General features: G+C 37.9%; 1 protein-coding gene across 2 annotated transcripts in view; it reads left to right on the top strand.

The window, feature by feature from the left end:
* Nucleotides 1–20,799, top strand: part of LOC135773382 (latent-transforming growth factor beta-binding protein 4-like) — a 52,924-nt gene that overhangs the window by 10,497 nt on the left and 21,628 nt on the right. Inside the window, exons 2-6 of one of the 2 annotated variants that reach the window (XM_065282930.2) lie at nt 3,324–3,548; nt 12,259–12,533; nt 13,274–13,376; nt 16,440–16,508; nt 20,146–20,268. In XM_065282930.2, the coding sequence (XP_065139002.1) occupies nt 3,324–3,548; nt 12,259–12,533; nt 13,274–13,376; nt 16,440–16,508; nt 20,146–20,268 (795 nt within the window). The remainder of the gene's footprint in view (nt 1–3,323; nt 3,549–12,258; nt 12,534–13,273; nt 13,377–16,439; nt 16,509–20,145; nt 20,269–20,799) is intronic. The other variant, XM_065282931.2, reaches the window with a different exon arrangement.

Here is a 20,799-nt window from a genome sequence, read left to right as displayed (position 1 = left end):
ACATAATTGGTTGGATGACCTCAGCACCTCAAGTCCAAATTTAAATCAAATCACAAATACTTTTGTGACCACCAGCTGGGAGGAATTGGGCCAGCCCCCTATGAAAATTAATCATTGTTTTACTACAGTTAAACCAAAAAAACATGGTTAGAAAAAAACATGGTTTTACTACCATGGTTTTACTAATAGTAATCAATACACCAAAAATAAATTCATTGTTACTACACTTTTACCACAAAAAACATGGTTAATTAAAAAGGGCTGACCCTTTTCTCCTCGCTGAAATCTTATAGGAAAACAAGATTGCTCATCTAATATATTGTGTCATTTCAGTAACTTTGTGGTTTCATTTAAACAGGCCCTTGCTGCCGAGTTTCCATGCTGTTCTCACATCATTCTTGTTAATATTTGAAACACAAGAGTATTTTACTACTTTGGCCAACACATTTCATTTTGGCATCTGGTTTATACAGTACTATAATTTCACTATAAAACCTCTTTGGTTAGATGACACCGATATAAAACAATCTGTTCTTATTTAAAGTCAAGATGAAACCACAATCACTTTCTGTTTTCATTTCATAATCTGATTTGCATAATCTGAGTGAAACCGGATATTCAAAGGAAAAATGTAGCATGGGTCCTAAATGTATTAATCCAGAATAAATAGCATCATGGAAAGTGGGCATTAAATCAATGAATAAGGCCGGATGGTTGGAGCAGCAGAGTTGAAAATAGATTCATTTGTAATGTGAATTTGTACCTCGACTATAAAGAATTGTATGCTTTAAAGGTAGGGTATCTACCGGTAATTTGATTCAGAAACATTTTTTGTTATGCTGGTTAAAAGTCTCCTCACATTCTGATAGCAATCACTATGTTTTTAAATGTATTTGTAGAAATTTATGTCATCTGTGAAAGGTGTAGGACCAAAACATTTTCAACCAATCATAGATCTCGGTCCGAACGGACGTTGCCTTTTTTGTCCCTCATCCGTAAGCGTAATTTGAATGCCACGCAGACACCATACGTCATCGGCGCGTTCACGTGCGCTCACCTTCTGTCTGTAAACAGAGGGAGAATGGCAAACTTTTCTGCTGAATTGACAACCTGCACAGGAGCCAAAACGAAAGACATGTTTTATAACAACAACAGCAAAAATTGCCTGGATCAGCAAAGAGCAAAAACCCAAATTAACATCGGTAACTTTACTGCTTTACCACGAGATGCAAACAGCTGCAGGAGGCAAAGGGTCTGAAAGGGTCGTTGCACTGTTTATTTTGGTAAGGTAGATACGCGATATATTTGTATTGAGATGGATTCAGATATTCTACTTTGATAAAACATTGTGTTGCTTATGAAATTTGTGTTCGTTTACGGATTAGCGTAACGATATAGTTACTACGTCTACACCACCAAAAGTGTGCTTAAACTAATTCTGATGTAAACCAGTTGTTTATGTTGGTTATTTTGGTAATGTTTTTCAATTTGTACCGCAAAGTTTTCTCACTGTTGAATGCGACATGAGATGTGACCGTCTGATCTGTTCGTGTTCATGTGTTTTGAAAGAGGCGTGACTTTGGATGGCGATTTGAATAGAGGGTGGGATCGGGATTTCATTGCTAGTCGACTACTGTTAGCCTTTTTCAAAATGTGATACCCTACCTTAAATCCTTTACATTTGCCTTCTAACACTAAAATCCATTAATATAAATAAAATAGTTAACAATTAACAATCAAACAGAGTGCATTCTGGGTTGATGGCTTGTAAAGGTTGTAAACTATTACTATAGTTTACTACAGTTAATACTATGGTATCAACTGTGATAGTTTTTCATGGGAGAATGTTTTACTCCCACCTTCTTTTCTCTCTTATCGTCTTAACTTTGTTTTTTTTGTATTTCTTTTCATTTATGTTGCTCTCTGGTTTATATTGAAAGGGCTGAACAGAAGACATTGATGTGTTTTTAATGGCATGCAGGTGTAGAGACCACATACCGCCACCTGCTGTCTGTGTAAATTTATAACTCATTTTCATTCATTTATATAGAATTTAACAATCTACTGACTGAAGACTTGTTTTCCCTGTTTACCTCGCTGTAGCGTTAATAAAATGAGTTTTAATTGAAATCTTTTGATGTCATGTACTGTAATGTAAACAGAAAGGTGGCTTCTGAATTAAAAAATGATTGTTTTCAAAGTTTATTAAAACTATGACATTTGTACTGTTTGTAATTTCACATTCATATACACATCTATTAAGCCATACCCCTGCACATGTGTTTATAGGCGGGGTTGCCTTTAAAGGAAGTCATTTTAGTTACTGATCGATTGCGTAGACAATATTTATTTTCTGAAATAACGTTCCCCTGAGGGTTGAAGAATAAGGAATGAGCAATTTTATTTCTTGTTTACACTAGATTTAGCCAGATTTTTGTTAGAGGATGTGGTTTGGTTATGTCGCGTTCTCTCTCTTAATCTTCCTTAAAATCAAACTTGTTGTCTCTCTCTTCATTGCATTGGGTTTGTTTATTCTCTTCCTGTAAGGAGCTCTCCTTTGCATTTTGTGTGTTTGACAGATGTGTTTGGATCTAGAGATCGCATTAGAGCGATTGCATATGAATATTGTAAAAGCTCAGCTAACAACCACAGAGAGATCTTTTTCTCTAACTTTGGATCATATGCTACATTTATTTTCATTTATTTAGGCATGGTCCTGGTTTAAGCTTTCCAAATGCATGAATACATCACAGACATCTGATATTGAAAGCATGTTCAGGCCCTAATGAAATAAAAGAAACAAAGCTTAGAAGGGATTGCATGACATTGATGTTTTTTATACCCAGAGGATATCTTGAATTAAGCTTATTTTAGATCCCATGCCATCAGTTTTTTTATGTTTAAGCATAAATCTCACTGAGTTATGTTAGATTAATGCTTACAAGAAGACAAAAAAATGCTTTCTTTGGAGGCACAGTATCTAATGCATTTTTTTAAAGTACTGTCGGTAACATCAACTTACATTGAATAATACTTCAACAACATTTATTTAACTTTGTTCATGTTGATTTCAGCATTTACTAATACATTTACAATGCGATCTGTTAATATGAACTATAAGAACAATTGTATTTTATTTACTACTGTTTACAAATACAAATTCACTGTAAAGTGTTACCATAAGACCATAGTAAAAAAAGTAAAAATTATCTTATGTTTATATCACACATTATTTTAATTTTTAGTATTTTTGATATCCAAAGATATTTGATTATTTGACTTATCTTTAAGATAACTTTCTTCCTTTCTTTCTTTCTCTGCAGTCGTGTGTCCTATGTTGTGTAAGAATGGAGGTGTGTGCATACAGAAGGACCAGTGCCTGTGCCCTCCTAACTTTACTGGGAAGTTCTGCCACATTCCCGTCGCATCCGGATCTTTCACCAATGACATTGATAAATCACTGTCAGGTGCCGTCGATTCAGCCAATCCTCCGATGACCTCTGAGTACCTCCTGCCGCTGCAAACTCCCGAACAAACCAACAGTAATGGTAAGAGTCGGTGTTCACAGGGTTTATTTGTAACCCAACAGTTGGTTTTGCACCAATATTTACCTAAGCATGGGTTAAAGCTACACAACAAAGGGTACGGACTGTTGTCAGTAAAATCTGAAAGCAAAGCACTGTAGCCTATAAGGAACTGAGTGTGTATATTATAGGTTGTTTAATAGCTTTAAAGGAATATATAAAGATTAAAATAAATACTGTATGTCGATACCACTTGCATTCAAATCCTTATAAGTATGAGATGGCCCGTCTCCCCAAAAATAAGAAAAATGGAAGTATACATCTAAAACTACTTAAGTACTTAATATTCCGCACTCGTTATTTTTCACTTTGTGCTTTATTTGTACAATGAATATTTTACTGAGCAAGACTAATCGCATAAAATTTAATGAAAATTCGCTAAATATGTGCTTTGGCAACAAGGTTAGTTATGTAACCCATGACCACATACGGAGACAGGCTGTTTTGATGATGAAAAATAACGGTGTCCCAGATTGGCGACATTTATTTTCTGTTTTCATCCGGCTGCGGCACGCAATTTGGACGAATCCCAAAAGTGCCAGTATCAGCCCAGCCGTTGATGCAGAGTACAGCACTGAATTAAAGCAGAAACATGCTCCATGCATCGTGCAAATGTCACTCACATCTGGAATGTCTAAACATGGTAGTAGATCATGTGTCTGTCAAAACATCAAGACAGGATAAATGTGTGTTCATTGTACCGAGAGAGAGTCCTGACTTGTACCGCATCCACAGAGAAACATAAGCTCTGAACTTTAACTTAATCAAGAAATTTTGGCCAGTCTCAGGTTGTGGCCCCTACTAACACATGATGGCATTTTAATATCTATTTTTTTGTGGCTTTTTGGAGAGTGAGAGAAAGTGGGTGGGGGAAAGGGAGCAGAACACATAACAGGCCAAATTTGAACCTGCATCACCAACATAAGCCAATGATCAACCTAGCTCATAAATTGCAGTGTTATAGCCCTAATTTCTCCATTGGCAATTTATAGGGTCATAAGAGAAAGCGTTTTTAACATTCAGTTTTGCAACATTCAGTTTTGCACCATCCCTTGGAAAAATGTTGTAAAATGTCTATAAATAATTGCTTTGGATGACTTGGGTATTATTATTGGATCATTTGGACTGTTGTCATATTCTGTAGAGTGACAGTTGACATGTTAGGGTTTCTTGGCTATAGATCAAAGCACTTGTGATTTTCTCTGTTACACTTAGATGACTGACTTAATGTGTGTGTTTGTTATATGTCAGTCTGGTATGTCTAGAGACGTTGTGTCAACAGATAAACGCCTTACTGTCCAGCTGTGACTTTTAACACGTTAATTACAGTCTGACAGCCATCGTGCAGCTAATTTTTAGCAAAATGACTTACATGTTTATTTGTCAAATTTTTATTAATGAATTAGGCACAAATTATTGATGTTTTTTTCCATCTTATATGTTTTTGGGTAGTGTCAGGTGAGTTAATTTTTTGGCAGGCAGAAAGTAAACAGGCACACAGAGGCTTCCTCTATAGCCTTTTATGACCTTCTGCACTGGAGCCTCTGGCCCTGTCCAAAAGGTGCATTTCATGTGAACTTGTGGTTTTCGTGGACTTACAGTAACCAAGGTGTACGCATTTATGTTAAGTCCACAAGACTGTAGGTGTCCCATTTGTCATCTTAGGTTTCAAAGGGGTGCCAATGGGTGTAACAAAACCTCATAATAGTACTATTCTCATGGAATTATTTTCCAAACGACGTTTGAGTTTCATGACGTCTGTGATTTTATGTACTGATTTGGACGGGAATGTACCGATTCCAGAGCTGGGAGTGTCTGTTTTGTGTATTTGGGCATTCTGGATACGCGTGTTTGTGAATATAAAATTATTACAGAACATGTAATTAATCAATTTAATTTTAACTAACATGATCATCATGATTAATAACAATTTATTGTATTCATTACTTTACTCTCTACCCGACACCTTCCTTTTTTAAGTTGCCAGCCAGCGGCAGCATTTTTTATGATTTTCACAAAAGTTAATGCCTTCCAGAAAATGCTCTTCCTTAAATATATAAACATACAATATATCAAATGAAAGAAAAGAGCCTTTGCTTTAAAATAAAATAATAATAATCTTCATTTGTTCTTTATTTGATCACTTCTCAAATATGGTTTGGTTTGTTCAAAAATATCACATTTTGAGCAAAAAGCTGAGATAATTGCATTTTTGTGAAGAACTTTTGTTAGTGATCAGATTCAGAGTGATGATCAGAACATACACAGAGTTTGAACTGTTTTTGAATCAGTGGGCCCTATTTTAACAATCTAAGCGCATTGTCTAAAGCGCACAGCGCAACGTCTAAATGGGCGTGTCCGAATCCACTTTTGCTAATTTAACGAAGGGAAAAATGGTTTGTGCGCCGAGCGCATGGTCGAAAAGGGTTGTTCCTGTTGTAATGGGAGTATTTTGGGTGTAACGTGCAGTAAACCAATGAGAGTCTCAGCTCTCATCCCCTTTAAAAGCCAGTTGGGCTGGCGCTATGTCTAATCCCTATTTAGATGACGGACTTTGTAAACTGAAAAACTAAGCGGAGGAAGAAGATCCCCAGTTTAAGATTAATGTTAAATAATTGTGTTGTTTTTCACTTGTATTGAAATTGTTATTTTTTTATTCAAAACTTTTAAAATCCGTTTTCTTTTACTCATGGAAGTAAAAAAGCAGGCTTTTAATTGCTTTAAATGTATGGCTATCCAATATCATCAAAAAATAATTTACAAGTTTGTAAGATAAGGTTTGTACTCTAAAAATACTTTATTTGTAACAAACAGGAGATAAAGAATTTACAAACGGCTCTCCTCACGTTTCAGCACTTTGGACAGCGTTTTTTTAGCAAAGAGTTTTTTTAAGCATTACTTAAAAATGTTTCTCATCTCACCATATCCACAGGTACAGAGTCATCATATACAATAAATCCGTGAGGTAGCATTAAAAAAACATTTAAAAACAGATGCATTTGTTTAAAGCAAAGCATTTATTTACTTACCTGGCTGCAGGTGAAGCAGCTCTTTGTGCCTTTAACTTCTCATAATTACTCCTCATTTATGTCCAAGAGACTCAATAATAATCTTTTACATCCAATCCTTTAATCTTTCATATTTAAAAGCATTTTTGTGATGCTGTGCATTCATGTACTTTGTGATAAGCAAACCTGCGTTGTCCTCCCGTTAGGCGCATTTTACTAATGCGCTCTTTAAATAACATAAAACACATTGCGCCATTGACTTTAGACTTTAGACCAGGTTTTTGTTGGTCAATGGCGTAGTCTATTTTAGTTGCCTCAAAATAGCAATGCTCCAACAATGCGCCTGAACACACCTCGTTTTTAGACCAGAACGCCCATGGGCGCAAAAGGGGGCGCAAATGCATTTGCTATTTAAACAACGCGGCGCTAAACGTGAAAATTAGGGTGGAAACTAGCGAAAGACACTTGCGTCGCGCATTGCGCTGCATTGCGCCGGGTGTAAGATAGAGCCCAGTGCATGCTTCAGGGTTTTATACGTTGGGTAAGAGCAACACCAAGTGGATCATAGCGAAAATATGGATTGCCGTAAAAACTTGTTTAAAGATTGCGTTTTCTCTTAATTGACAAGATAACTCATCAATGGCGGAGAGTTAACATTACCTTTTTGGAGGGGATAAAAATAATTATGATACTGATATTACAATGGTTTAATATCAGATTTGGCTCGTCTTGATAATTTTTTTATTTTCCTAGAATAGAAAAAAAACATCCATGTCTGAAATTGCGCCAGATCACTTTACCCAAAACATGAAAAGAACCGCGTTTTCAAAAGATATTGCTGGCAAACACAGACATTCGCATTCGGACAGGATTCAATTTCTCAGAGGACCTCTGAGTTCGGCTCTGGACTTTGTCGTGAGAGAAAAACACAGACATGGTCCATTCGGAAGGGATTAAAAACACAGATGACCTATTAGAAGCTCGATTTTCTCAGAGGTTCCCCTGTAAAACTAATCTGACTGTTGAGAATGTTACGAAAATGTAAATTGCTTGGTTTACATTGGCTTACACATGATGCAGTTTTATGACTGCCCTGTAATATTTTTCCTCTGTGCCTTTTAATTTTCTTTTTTTCTCTTTCAGATGATCTGTCTAAAAGCAGATCCATCACTGAAACATTTAAAAATTGAGAAGAAAAAATCTAATTTGAATAATAAGGGCTTTCTTATTGGGTTAATTTACAGTGGTGTGAAAAAGTGTTGGGCCCCCTCCAGATTTTTTATGTTCTTGCAAATTTGATCAAACTAATTTAAATATTAGTCAAAGATATCACAAGTAAACACAACATGCCATTTTTAAATAAGGGAAAACAAAATCCAAAACTACATGGCCCTGTGTGAAAAAGTGTTTGCCCCCTGGTAACACTTAATTGTGGTTTATCACACCTGATTTCAGTTTCTCTAGCCACAATTAGGCCTGATTACTGCCACACCTGTTCGCAATCAAAAAAATTACTTAAATAAGACCTGCCTGACAAAATGAAGCAGACCAAAACATCCTCAAAAGCTACACATCATGCTAAGTCGTGAACACACCCAGAGCAGTGGGCAGCTATCCCAGCTAGGGTAAGGTGCCTCGCAACCCGCCGGCTGTGAGACTCGAAACCGGCAACTCTCGTGTTACAAGCCTGATTCTCTAACCACTATGCTACAACTGCCCCAACAAATGAGAAAACAAATAAGATTTGTCAATCTGGAAAAGGTTATTAAGCCATTTCTAAAGCTTTGGGACTCCAGCAAACCAGAGTAAGAGCCATTATACACAAATGGCGAAAACATGGACCAGTGGAGAACCTTCCAAGTTGCCTGCCGACCAAAATTACCCCAAGAGCGTAGCGATGACTCATGCAAGAGGTCACTAAAAACCCACAACAAATCTAAAGAACGGCAGGCCTCACTTGCCTTAGTTAGGTCAATGTTCAGGACTTCACCATAAGAAAGAGACTGGGCAAAAATGGTCTTCATTGCAGAGTTCCAAGACAAAAACGATGGTGAGCAAAAAGAACATAAAGGCTTGTCTCAAGTTTTGCCAGAAAACATCTTGATGATCCCCAAGACTTTTAGAGAAATACTCTGTGAACTGACAAGACAAAAGTTGAACGTTTTGAAGGTCCCATTACGTCTGGTGTAAAAGTAACACATCATTTCAGAAAAAGAACAACTCACCAACAGTCAAATATGGTGGTGGTAGTGATGATCTGGGGCTGTTTTGCTGCTTCAGGACCTGGAAGACTTGCTTTGATCAATGAAACCATGAATTCTGCTGTCTACCAGACAATGTCTGGCAATCTGTTTGTGACCTTAGGCTGAAACAAACTTGGGTTCTGCAGCAGGACAATGATCAAAAACACACCAGCAAGTCCACCTCTGAATGGCTGAAGAAAAACAAAGTGACGACTTTGGATTAGCTATGTCAAAGGCCATGTGGACTTTCGGTCTCGTGGCCTTAAATTGTGCATTCTCGCTTAGTCTACGAGTCTGTAGGGTGTCACATCTGTCATTTTTACGCTTTGAAGTGTGCTCATCAGCGCCTCCTTTGCCCCCTTGACCAACCCAGAAGTCCTTGCGAAAGGGCAATCAGACCAATCAGACGACGGAAGGGAGGAGTTCACACCGAAGGGCAACTTCTCTTCCTATTTCCGGTGTGATGCTCGAGTCTGTCCCAAAATACGACTCCGGTGCTCCCATGTGGACTCGCATCAAGGGTCCCTAAAGTCTGGACTACGTGATGTCATCAAAGTGTTGGCTCTGAGGACCACCACAAGTCCGGAGCGTTAGTTTTCTCTTCATGATAAAAACCTTCATTTAAAAACTGAATGTTGTGTTCACTTGTGTTATCTTTCACTAATATCTAAATTTGTTTCGTAATCTGAAACATTAAAGTGTAACAAATATGCAAAAAACAGAAGAAATCTGGAGGGTTTTAAACTTTTTCACACCAGTGTAAGAAAATATTGAACAGTACGAACCCTTGTTGTTTTTTTTTTTTTTTTTTTAATAAACCTATTCCGGGTTGTTTCAACCAGAGATGGGGACTCGAGTTTGAGACTCGGACTCGAGTGCGACTTAAGTCGCACACACAGTGACTTCAGACTCGACTTGAGACTCATCCTCAAAGACTCGACTCGGACTCGAGTCGCGCGACTTGTGAACAATGTTTATTTTTAGGAAACGTCTGATGAGCTCGCTGTCATACCCCTCCCTCCGTTACATACAACCTGCACACGGCGTAACACGTGACGTATCTTGCAATTGTTTAAATGGTTAAACAATTTAACCGCAAAAAGGCGCTCAAGTGAGCAGATTTCTGTACGCACATGCGGTTAAGTGTGTCCGGTCCAGCTCCAGTCAGGTCCAGAGTGGAAAAACAACGTTACTAACGTTTTTATGTAAAGCGACTACTGCATCTTCTTCCTGATGCGCTGTTTGGAATTCGCCTCTAAAAATAATAATAATAATATTTAATTTGTACAATAAAGACAGTGTTATTATCCATTTAATTTAATTTCTGTACCTGATGCTAATTTTAGACCTTACTTAATGTGCAACTTTGTTCTTTTTTATAAATGTTTATAATTGTTTTATTTGTTATTAGAGTTTTATTTGTTACAACGAGACTTGAGACTTGACTTGGACTCGAGCCCAGAGACTTCAGACTTGACTTGGATTCGAGCTCAAAGACTTCAGACTTGACTTGGACTCGAGCTCAGAGACTTGTGAGCATCTCTGGTTGCAACACATGTTTGGGTACATTAACAACAACAAAGCATGGGTTTATGTAAAACCCAACGGTTGTTCAATATTTACCCAACCATTGGTTAAACCACCACCCCTCCAAAAAAAACATCAACCATATAGTATCATCATCATCCATTGGTGTGGTTGCTATTTTAATAGTTCCTGTTTTTTAGTGTGAACAAGCCTCCTGTGATGAAAACAATGATCTGAAGTGTTTCAGCTTTCTAGCTTTAACCTTGTTAGACAAAATACTACTTTGGCATTTTGTTTCACTATTATTTTTTGACTAGATCTTGGTTCTCATGCTCTTAGAGGTCAGTGCCATTCAGGACCACTTATTCTGCAAGCATTAACTTGGATCAGGGATTTAAGACTGTCTACACTGTTGTGTAACAATCCGATTCTCAAACTGAACCTGATGTTTCTGGAGAGATGTTCTGCTCAAGATAAGCCCCATACTGTCTGTATTTCATATCTATCCCTGCATTATAAGAAAGTACTATATGTCTTTAGTGCACAAATATTCATATAGTCTTTCAAATCATCTGCAGTTCTTCTTAAATAACATGCAAGAGGGGAAGGCGACATCATTGTGTTTTACTGTCTGTTTGGCAAGGAGAGGGTTATCCTGGAGGAAAATTGAAAAAGCTTTTTGCCAAGTTTAATCTGTGAGAGGCGGGAGGTGGCAGTGACTCACGGCTCGAACATGTTTTAGGAGAATAAGTGCTCTGTTTTCCGAGATCGTACTGCGTCTCTCCCTGTGCTCTTCTCTTTCATTGTTATTTCTGGAGCATCAGTTTATGTGAAAGACAGTAAATGCATTAAAAGAATTAGGACTTTCTTTTGCTCTTTCTCAAGGGGCGTGATTGGCAAATAGGGTGGGCTGTAAATTCCTGAACTTGGGTGCATTGTGTGTTTCACAGATAGTGTTATGATATGACCCGTGACAGCTGGCCTAGAAACAATGACGGAGGGGTCCGAATATTTCTGTGAGTAATGGTTATACAGGCCTTATTCAATGTTTACAGGCTTGTTCATGGGAAGCCGAGGGTTAGGATGTGTTGTTGTTTTTTTCCCGGGGCTTGATTTTTATTGCAACTAACAGATTCAGTTTTTTTTCCTTTTGGTATATGTGGGTCACAGTTAATGGACTTGGAAACTTCCCATGTCTTCATCATTTATTTTTGCTCGTTTCTAAGCACCACTGATATATTGATTTTATTGTTTTACTTCTGTTGTCAGATTTTCAACCTTAAGTTACTGCTTATGTTAACTCTTTCACCGCCAGCGTTTAAAAAACATTGCAAGTCAATGGCAGCATATTTTATGATTTTATTATTTAGTTTAATGCCTTCCACAATATATCCTTCGTTAAATAAAACATACAATATATCAAATGAAAGAACAGACCCTTTGCTTTAAAAAAAAATCCTACCTTTATTTGTTAATAGAGATCAGATTCAGAGCGATCCTCAAAACATACACAGAGTTCTTACTGTTTGCCCTAAGGGTTTGCTTCCGGGTTTTATAAGTTGGGTAAGAGTGCCACCTGGTGGATAATAACAGAAATAAGGATTGCCGGAAAAACTTGTCATTGGCAGGGAAAGAGTTAATACAGTTCTATAGTATACATACTGCATGAAGTTTATGAAAAGTGTATACAGGCTGTTCAAAAACTATCCTAAATATATTTTATTATTATGTGTGATTTCACAAACTGATCCTAATTTTCACCTACGACAAAAGACCTAAGGTTGATCATATTTAGATGCCAATCGAACAATATTGTTCAAAGTATGTGTTTGCATTAGCAATAATCTGAGAATATGCTGACAGTCAAAAGTTTGTTTTAATCTCTCTGTCCTTCAGGTTCTCCCATGGTGAAGGTAAGAGTTCAGCACCCTCCAGAGGCCAGTGTAAAAATCCACCAGGTACTAAAGGTGGGTTACGGCCCCACCGTGCACGAACAATCCGAAACGGTCACTTGGTCTTCAGGGCTGTCAGGCGCTCGCACGCGACACCTACCAGGAGAGAGAGCGGAGGCCCCGCCCCCACGGATACAAGCCCAGACCATACGCGGAGATTCAGTCTACACCGAGTCATCTGGTTTCAAATACTGCTTCAGAGAAGTTCGCAATGGACAGGTTAGATGAAAACTCTCCGGTTCAAAACTATGTTCTCTGTGTTCATTATTTACATATCTTTCATTTTAGCAATGGAAGATTGCCAAGATTGAAACAAAGCCAAGCACTCTCAAGCACTCTCTAAGCTTGGACTATAATAAATTGAGGTCGACTTGTCTGTGACTCTATGTGATATAATATTTTCAAATTACTCTCTTAAAACTTATTAAATCATGTGGCACGGTGGCTCAGTGGTAGCACTGTTGCTTCACAACAAAAAGGTCCCTGGTTCGAGCTCCAGCTAGGTCAGATGGACTTTCTTTGTGGAGTTTGCATGTTTACTCCGGAGTTTACGTAGGTTTACTTTAGGTAATCCGGTTTCGAATTTGATCTCCCACAGGCCATGCAGGTTAGGTAAATTGGAAATGCCAGATTGCCCCTTCTCCATCCGGTGTATGGATTAACTTGTTAATGGATTAACCAGTTCTTGCCATTAATATAGCCATAGATCCTGGAATGGCGTGAATAATAAAGAAACAAAACATAACTTATTATATCACTTTTTAATAGGTGCTGTGCATTTTTATCACAAAAATACATTCATATATGCATTTGATATACTAACCCCATGCATATTGATGAATAGTTGATATGTGAGTGGCCATATGTGAAAATGCTCATGGGTGTGATGTCATAAAATAGTTTAAAAGCAGAAAAAATTAATAATTACAAGTTATTTGTTAATAATTTCCTTCCCACAGTGCAGTTCTCCTTTGCCTGGTCTGCGGAGTCAAGACACATGCTGCAGGGGAGCCGGGAAAGCCTGGGGTATCAACGAGTGTACGCTCTGTCCAACAGGCTTTGGTGAGTCTTGTTTCAGCTGGGTCGAAACCCATGTCCCTGCTGTTGGACTGAAACCCAAATTTCCAACATTAAACACAAGTGTCCCTGTAGCTTTTTTGTGTTAGCAGTGCAAAGGTCATGGGTTAGATTTCTAGGGAACACACATAGTAATGTATACTAGCTTGAATGGACTGTAACGGCGCATTCACACGGGGCGTAAGCGTTGACGCTTCCTATTCACTTTAAATGGGTGAAGTCAAGTGTTGGCGAACTGAATTGTGGATCCGTCGGCGCCGCGTCAGTGCCGTTGCTCGCGGCAGAAGTTGAACATTTCTCAACTTTTCAAGCGGCAACGCATGCGTCAGCCAATCATATCGCCTTATGCAAATAACCTAGGCAGAGCCAGCCAATTACGTTTATGGAAGACCGGAGCTTGTGTTGCGGCCACAGTGGTTGGTTGTTGGCCACTCTTCAGACAAGCCTTCTGTTAAGCGTTAACGCTTACGCCCCGTGTGAATGTACATTAAGGGTGCTTTCACACCTGCCTTATTTAGTTCGGTTGAAGAGGTGGTCTCGGTACGCTTTCAAATGAACTCTAGAGCAGTTCGTTTGTGGTGAGAATGCGATCTGGGATCGAACAGACCTAACTGCAAAAGTACTGCGCATTTTGGACCAGCTGCCGTAGTCAGCTGCGCAGTGCATTTTCGGATTAGGAAGTGTTTGTTGACAGTTTCTATAAGCAATATTAGCACAATGACAGGTCGTGGACATACCTGGAGTTGCGCGGAAGTGCGAGCAAGGCCTCAGAAATTTGGTGTTTTTGCCGTTTGTAGTGCATTAAAATGTTTTCAAGCCGCATCTGCGATTCATTCTGGAAATGAATAGTTTTTATTGTATGCAAATTATGTATAACAACCACAGAGACATAATTACAGCGCACAGACGTCTGTCCATGGTGTCTGCTGTATTTTCCTCCTTTTTGTTTACTTCCGGGGTTCCGTTGGAATTCTGCGCACGTTGATTCTGACCAATCGAGAAGCAGTTTAGGAAATACGTTTAAATACATGTGGCCAATGAGTGATGTGGATCTTATCACATGACAGAATTTTGGTTCGTTTTAACTGGTGCGGACCAGAGCAATCAGTGTGGTGTAAAAAGGAACCAAAACTGGGAAAAAAGTTACAATGTATCATTTTTTGCTTTCGGTCGGGACCAAATGAACCAAACTACAGATGTGAAAACACCCTAAGTCACTTTGGATAAAAGTCTCTGCCAAAGCGTAAATGTAGTGGGATAGTTTACTTCCTTCCGCTGTCAGAAAAAAATGATCAATAAATGGTCCCTAGCTGTCACTGGGCTGGTACCCTTTCACAAAGTACACCTTTGCACCTATTTATACATCATAGGTACATAAATGTATACATATCTGTACCCAAATGGTACTTATTAGGACTTTTATAAAGGATACTGCCCCGTTGACACATTGGAACCATGTTTTGACTATTTTTATGACAGTGTTTCTAGCAGCACAGTTTGTACTTTAAGAACAAAGTGTCAACAAAGCAGTAAATAAAAACAGGTTTGTTCCTTCTGAACTCACAAGCACATGGATATCAGGTCAGCTGACTACACAAACACATGTCTGCCTTCCTTTAAACAAAATAATAAAAGCAGCAGACTCTCTGACTTCATATGATAAAATTAGCTTTGGGGTTCATTGAAAGGCTTTAAGTGTTGTTACTACAGTATGTTATTTAAACAGTCACTGTGTCACCATACACAACTGAACAGTACAGTATATTTAATGCACCTGATTAAGTTTATAAATACTACAACATTTCCTTTCATAGATTTAATATCAAGTGACATCATGTTTTAATTAAACATGGTGATAAAAGATTACATAATCAACAGTTATTTGATAAAACATTACTACAGAAACATGCAGTCTTGGACACAATGGTGCCAACATTTTATGGGGAATGTTGTCACACTGTATCAGGTTTTGCATAAGGGTTTTTAAATTATAGGCTATCTAAAGGCTTTTCATGTTTCCAAAAACACAAAACATTTAATGGATCAACAAAAATGTAAATGTTTATAAATAATGTAACCATTGATTTTAGAAACATAAGCCCATATAAAACACAGGTGGCAGCTTGCCACGACCTGACATTTATGACAAATACTCTTATCTTGACAACATATTTGGTTAAAATGTACTTATTTTTTGTGCTTGAGTGGTTGGCTGTGTTGTATTCATTTGTTTTAATTTAAACAACCAACATGAAAAATGCACTGTTAAAGAAAGCAAACATTTTGGCAACTGGACTTTGGACTCAGAACCCAGGACTGAGACGTTTCTGTTGAAATGTCTTTTGGCCATTTTTGTTGCTTCTTTGTCTTGTTTGCCAAAGGAATATTTTCATAACTGATTGGCGACCCTTTAGGGTTGATAACATTGAGCACATGGTTATATAATAACCCAGTGCCGTAGCATGGCTAATACAACACAATGGTTTGTGTGTGCACCCCGGCCCAGAGCCACAAATATTTAACCTCACAGGGACAAACAGTTATTTTTCCTCTTCGTGAGGCATTGTGGAAACTATGCCCAAGTCGCTGGAAGGCTTTGTTGTGAAAAACAGATTAGTGAACATGTCCTATCTCATAAAGAGAGAAGTCACTCTGGATTAGATGATGAGGTGCAAAGCTTTGTACAGTTAAGTTCAACTGAAGGTTTTGCCCAACAACCAAAAGAATGAGAGAAAGAAATTATAATACATTTTCCTATTTGTAAATCAAAAACAGGTCATTCTGCTGAAGAAACCAGCTTAGTCCAGTCTAGACTAGTACAGGTGGGCTACATGCGGTATAGGTTGAACATAAACATGTTCCTGTAGCTCATTTGGTGTAGCATTGCGTTAGCACATGAAGGTCATGGGTTTGATTTCCAGGGAACATACATACTGATAAAATTGACGGTATATTGATGATAAATCACATGCTTTGGCTTTTCCTCTTCAGAGGAAGGCAGTACACTAATCCAGGTCACTGGAGCTCAATGTGCTAATATCTTTACAGGAAACAGTGTGAATGGACAGGGGAGTTGCCCTAAAGGCTTTGAGAGGGTCAATGGGACGCAATGTGTGGGTAAGGATCTTCTGCACTTTTTCCTGTACTGGATTGATAATAGTACTTATGTTCTTTTTACAGGGGACAATACTACATTCATCTTACATTCATCCAGACAAATGCAAATCTTCAAATTCACTCTACTATAGTTGGTCTTAATTCGTGACTTTCATGAATCTTACATTTGTAATTAAATGTAAGAAATTTTAGTTCATGTTGGCTAACTATTATAATTGATGAAACAGTCAAAACAATGGTCAAAATATGTACCCAGCTGTCCCGGGGACTGTACCATTTTAAAATTGGCACCTACAGAGAGTACATCTTATCAGTTCTTACCTCAGATACCTAAAATACATATTAGTATCTCAAAGACACATGTTAGTATCTTAAAGACCCTGTTCCATTGTTCCTATCCATTGATTCCAAAATGCTGGCTTACTTCTCCTTATATCCAAAAACATACTTCTTCTTTTGTGCCATTGAGTTGAGTTTTGATATAAAACAAAGCTGTTGCGTGAAGTGATGCCTGTGACTTCTAGCATCCTCAGTTCTCGCTCTCCCGCTGATTGACGTGTGGACTTGCTTTTCTGGGAGAAAACCGCTTTTTTGACACTTTGCCTATGTTTAGCATGAGGAAAGTCTTAAACTGTGTTAATAAGTCAGAAATCATGAAATACCGTTGACCCCCCCCAAAGGTGCATGCCAGTATCGGAGATGTACACATTAGTATCTCAAAGATACATATTAGTATCTCAAAGGTATCTCAAAGAGACATATAAGTATCTCAAAGGTACACATTAGTATCTCAAATACATATTGATATATCAAAATTAGTATATCAATGATACATATTAGGTAAACATTTCCTTAATATGTATTATATGTCTCAAAGGTAAACATTGGTGTCTCAAAGATACATATTAGTATCTCAATCTCAAAGATACATATTAGGATCTCAAATATACATATTGATATCTCAAATATGCATATTGATATATCAAAGGTACACGTTATTATCTTAAAGGGGTGGTGAATTTGTCGATTTTATTGTTTTATACTGTTGTCTGATGTCTACTTATGATGTTTGTGTGGTTTTTACATTCAAAAACATCAAAAGCAATAAGTAATACGCTATTTTGTAACATGGATTAGTGGCTCTCTGGAGAAATGGTTCGTTTGAAGGGGCGGGTCGCATTGAAGACCTGGACGTAAACACCCACTGCTATGATTGGACAGCTTCATTCCCCGTCATTACATGTGGGGGAAAGTTTTAAAAACATTAATGTGTAAAAATAGCAGCCGAACACAAATATGTTTGAGCAACAAAAAGATTGTAGCTGCTAAAGATGATACACATAAATGACAATACGTATAGTAAAGTAGAAAGAAAACTTTAAACTCGACGTGACTAAATTACCGTATACAACACAGTAAGCGCGCATCAAAATCTAAACTGCGGCTGATAAATCCTTATCAATAACTTTGTATATTTCTATTGTGCTTGTGAGGTTGCTCTTACATACACGTTACGTTACATACCACAGTTATATGATAAAAAAGCTTTGTTGAGTGTTTGACCTTTCAAACACTAAATTACCATATACAACACAGTATGCGCGAATCAGAATATAAATTGCGGCTGGTAAGTCCTTCTTTATCACTAACTTTGTATATTTCTATCGTTATATTACAGTCGTATTGTTAAGTGTTGTACCTTTATTAATTGTTTAATGTTTTTAGTAAATTAAAACAGTCAAACATACGTGTTTAGACACGGATGTTACAACAGGACATATCAAGCGATCTCTTCTTACAAAGCAATAGTGAAACGCAGTAACTTAAATAAAGTAAAATGTCTTACTTACTGCTGTGTCATTTTTGTCAGATCCAATATTAGTGGTGCTTTTAATCACAGTCGCTCTGCAAATCCAGCATCGACTTGCTTCTTTACAAATGAATCCGCAGTACACAAAGTAAACAAACACTCCCCACGCGAGCTGGAACTTCTTCAAAAACAACCTTTATCCACGCATTCCTAATGTTATTTTCCGAGCCTCCGAATTAAAGTATTCAGCTTCTGTGTTGTTCCCACGCGGTTCTTCCACAACCCAAGACTCAGTTTCCATGGTAACTCTATCACAGGAGTGGGGAACCCTCTGTCCTGCAGATTTTTGTTCCAACCCTAATCAAACACACTTGAATTTCATTTCCAAGTATTCCTGAAGACTTGAATTAGATTTTTCAGGTGTTTAATTAGGGTTGGAACAAAACTCTGCCGGACAATGGCCCTCCAGGACCAGGGTTCCCCACCCCTGCTCTATCATAACAGAATCTACAAACAGAAAATAAAAGTGTATTTAAAAGTCATTTTGGTTACATTTGGCAATCTTTAAAGACATTTTTACTGATTATTGAGACACACGTGTGTCACGCGAAGCTGTGGGCGGGGCTACAAAAGTGGTCGTTGTATTTGGATTCGGGGAGGTCCTTCAATTCTACTTTGACGTCATATTTCTCTGAATTCCACACTCGGCTGTAATACTGGCTTGGTGCCAAAAACTGTTATATTTCAGTAGCATGGACGTTTTTAGTTCTGAAACATGCAGGATGTTCATTTAAATATGATGACCTCTTATATAACAAATTATCAAGTTAAAATGTATTGTTTGATTCACCGCTCCTTTAAAGATACATATTAGTATCATAAAAACACATGTTGGTATGTTAGTACCATGCTAGCTACATATTGGTATACTGTTCTGTACATAGCAGTGCCTAATGGTACATTTTAGGGCTTTTATAAAAGGTACTGCCCCAGTGACAGCTGGGGAACATATTTTTGACCATTTGCCACACATGAAATACTAATAAAGCAGAGTAAATGCATTCTTTTGTTTCTCAGCTAACAAACAAATGCTACCAAAAAGTACCACAGTTGCTATGTGTTATACAGATTTTTGTGTTGGACATGTTATCACTGTACTCTTAAAAACACATGCTTCATGTTATGTACTATGTATATATATTAAAGTGCCATTTTATCACCATCTGAAAGCATCACCACACCATGGTACCACCACAGAATTTTTATTTGGTAAGGACCACTGGAAACCATAAGAGATCAGGAACACTGCTCAGCTATGCTTTAGTTTTGACTAAAGTACCATGAAACATGATATTTTGCAACTCAAGAACAAAAAATATTTAAGTGCATAAAATGAACTCTTTTTATGATCTTTTATGTGAATATCTTTGAAAGGCAATTGTAATACAGAAAGAACTTCCCTGCGAGGAGAATCTTCAGCATTGTTTCTTAATCTACTTCTCAATCTTAGCACCTGACCAGGAGGTTTGATAAACAGACTGTAAAATCAGTTCATCAGCTTATACCTGAAGATGATCCTGTGGATCTCCACATCTATCTCTCCCTTACTTTCTCTCACTCCCACTATTTTTTTGGAAACCATTGTGAAAAACATACTTTCAGTAATTTCTTTATCCTCATTTTCTGTGCCACATACTGTCCAATAAGGAATAGCCTGTTCAAGATGGTCCGACATACACTAGCATACAAACACGCATCAAAATGGACACATGAACACATTGACTGTGTTGTGGGTTTGTGACAGCCGTGTTTCCTCCTCTGGTGTAGATATTAACGAGTGTTTGCAGCCTGGTTTCTGTGAAAATGGGAATTGTGTTAACACCCGAGGGAGCTACAGTTGTGTCTGCAATAATGGCTACTTATTGGACGCCTCTCACGGGATCTGCGTCTGTGAGTATGGAGCTGTCGGATGCCAAGTTGTCGCCGAGAGGACGCTGGTAACCGGAATACGGCAGGGCAGCCATGCCGCACAGCTAATACCTTCAGTTATGCATTGACTTAATATAAATCTGAAACTTTTTTATAGTTGCATGCCAATACACCTGCTGAAAAGACCAGTGTGACATAAGGTTTATGCTTGCTTAGCTGATGTTGACCAGCTAATTTTAGTAAAAAAAAATTTTTAAATCCACAGTAAAAGTCAAGCAAATGATATGAAGGTTTTGGCTGTGTGGTGCTGTAGTTCTGTCTATTCCAGCAGGCATTTCTTGGCACCTGATTCTGCTTCAGAGATGACTGTAAGGTGGAGCTGTCACTTGACCTCTGACCTGAGTCTGTGCATATGCATCTTTGCATCAGGGCCTGGTTTTCCATTTGATTTGGTGCTGCCTTTCTTTGTCTGGTTTTTTTTTTGCATTTGGGAGACTCTGTGATTCTATTTTAATAACATTTTCTTCTTCGTCTGAATGTTGTCAAGCCTCC

Source organism: Paramisgurnus dabryanus, chromosome 9 (genome assembly GCF_030506205.2).
Source record: "Paramisgurnus dabryanus chromosome 9, PD_genome_1.1, whole genome shotgun sequence".
NCBI classification, from domain to species: domain Eukaryota; kingdom Metazoa; phylum Chordata; class Actinopteri; order Cypriniformes; family Cobitidae; genus Paramisgurnus; species Paramisgurnus dabryanus.
Note: the sequence above shows the minus strand (reverse complement) of the source record. Positions and strands in the feature narration are given on the sequence as shown.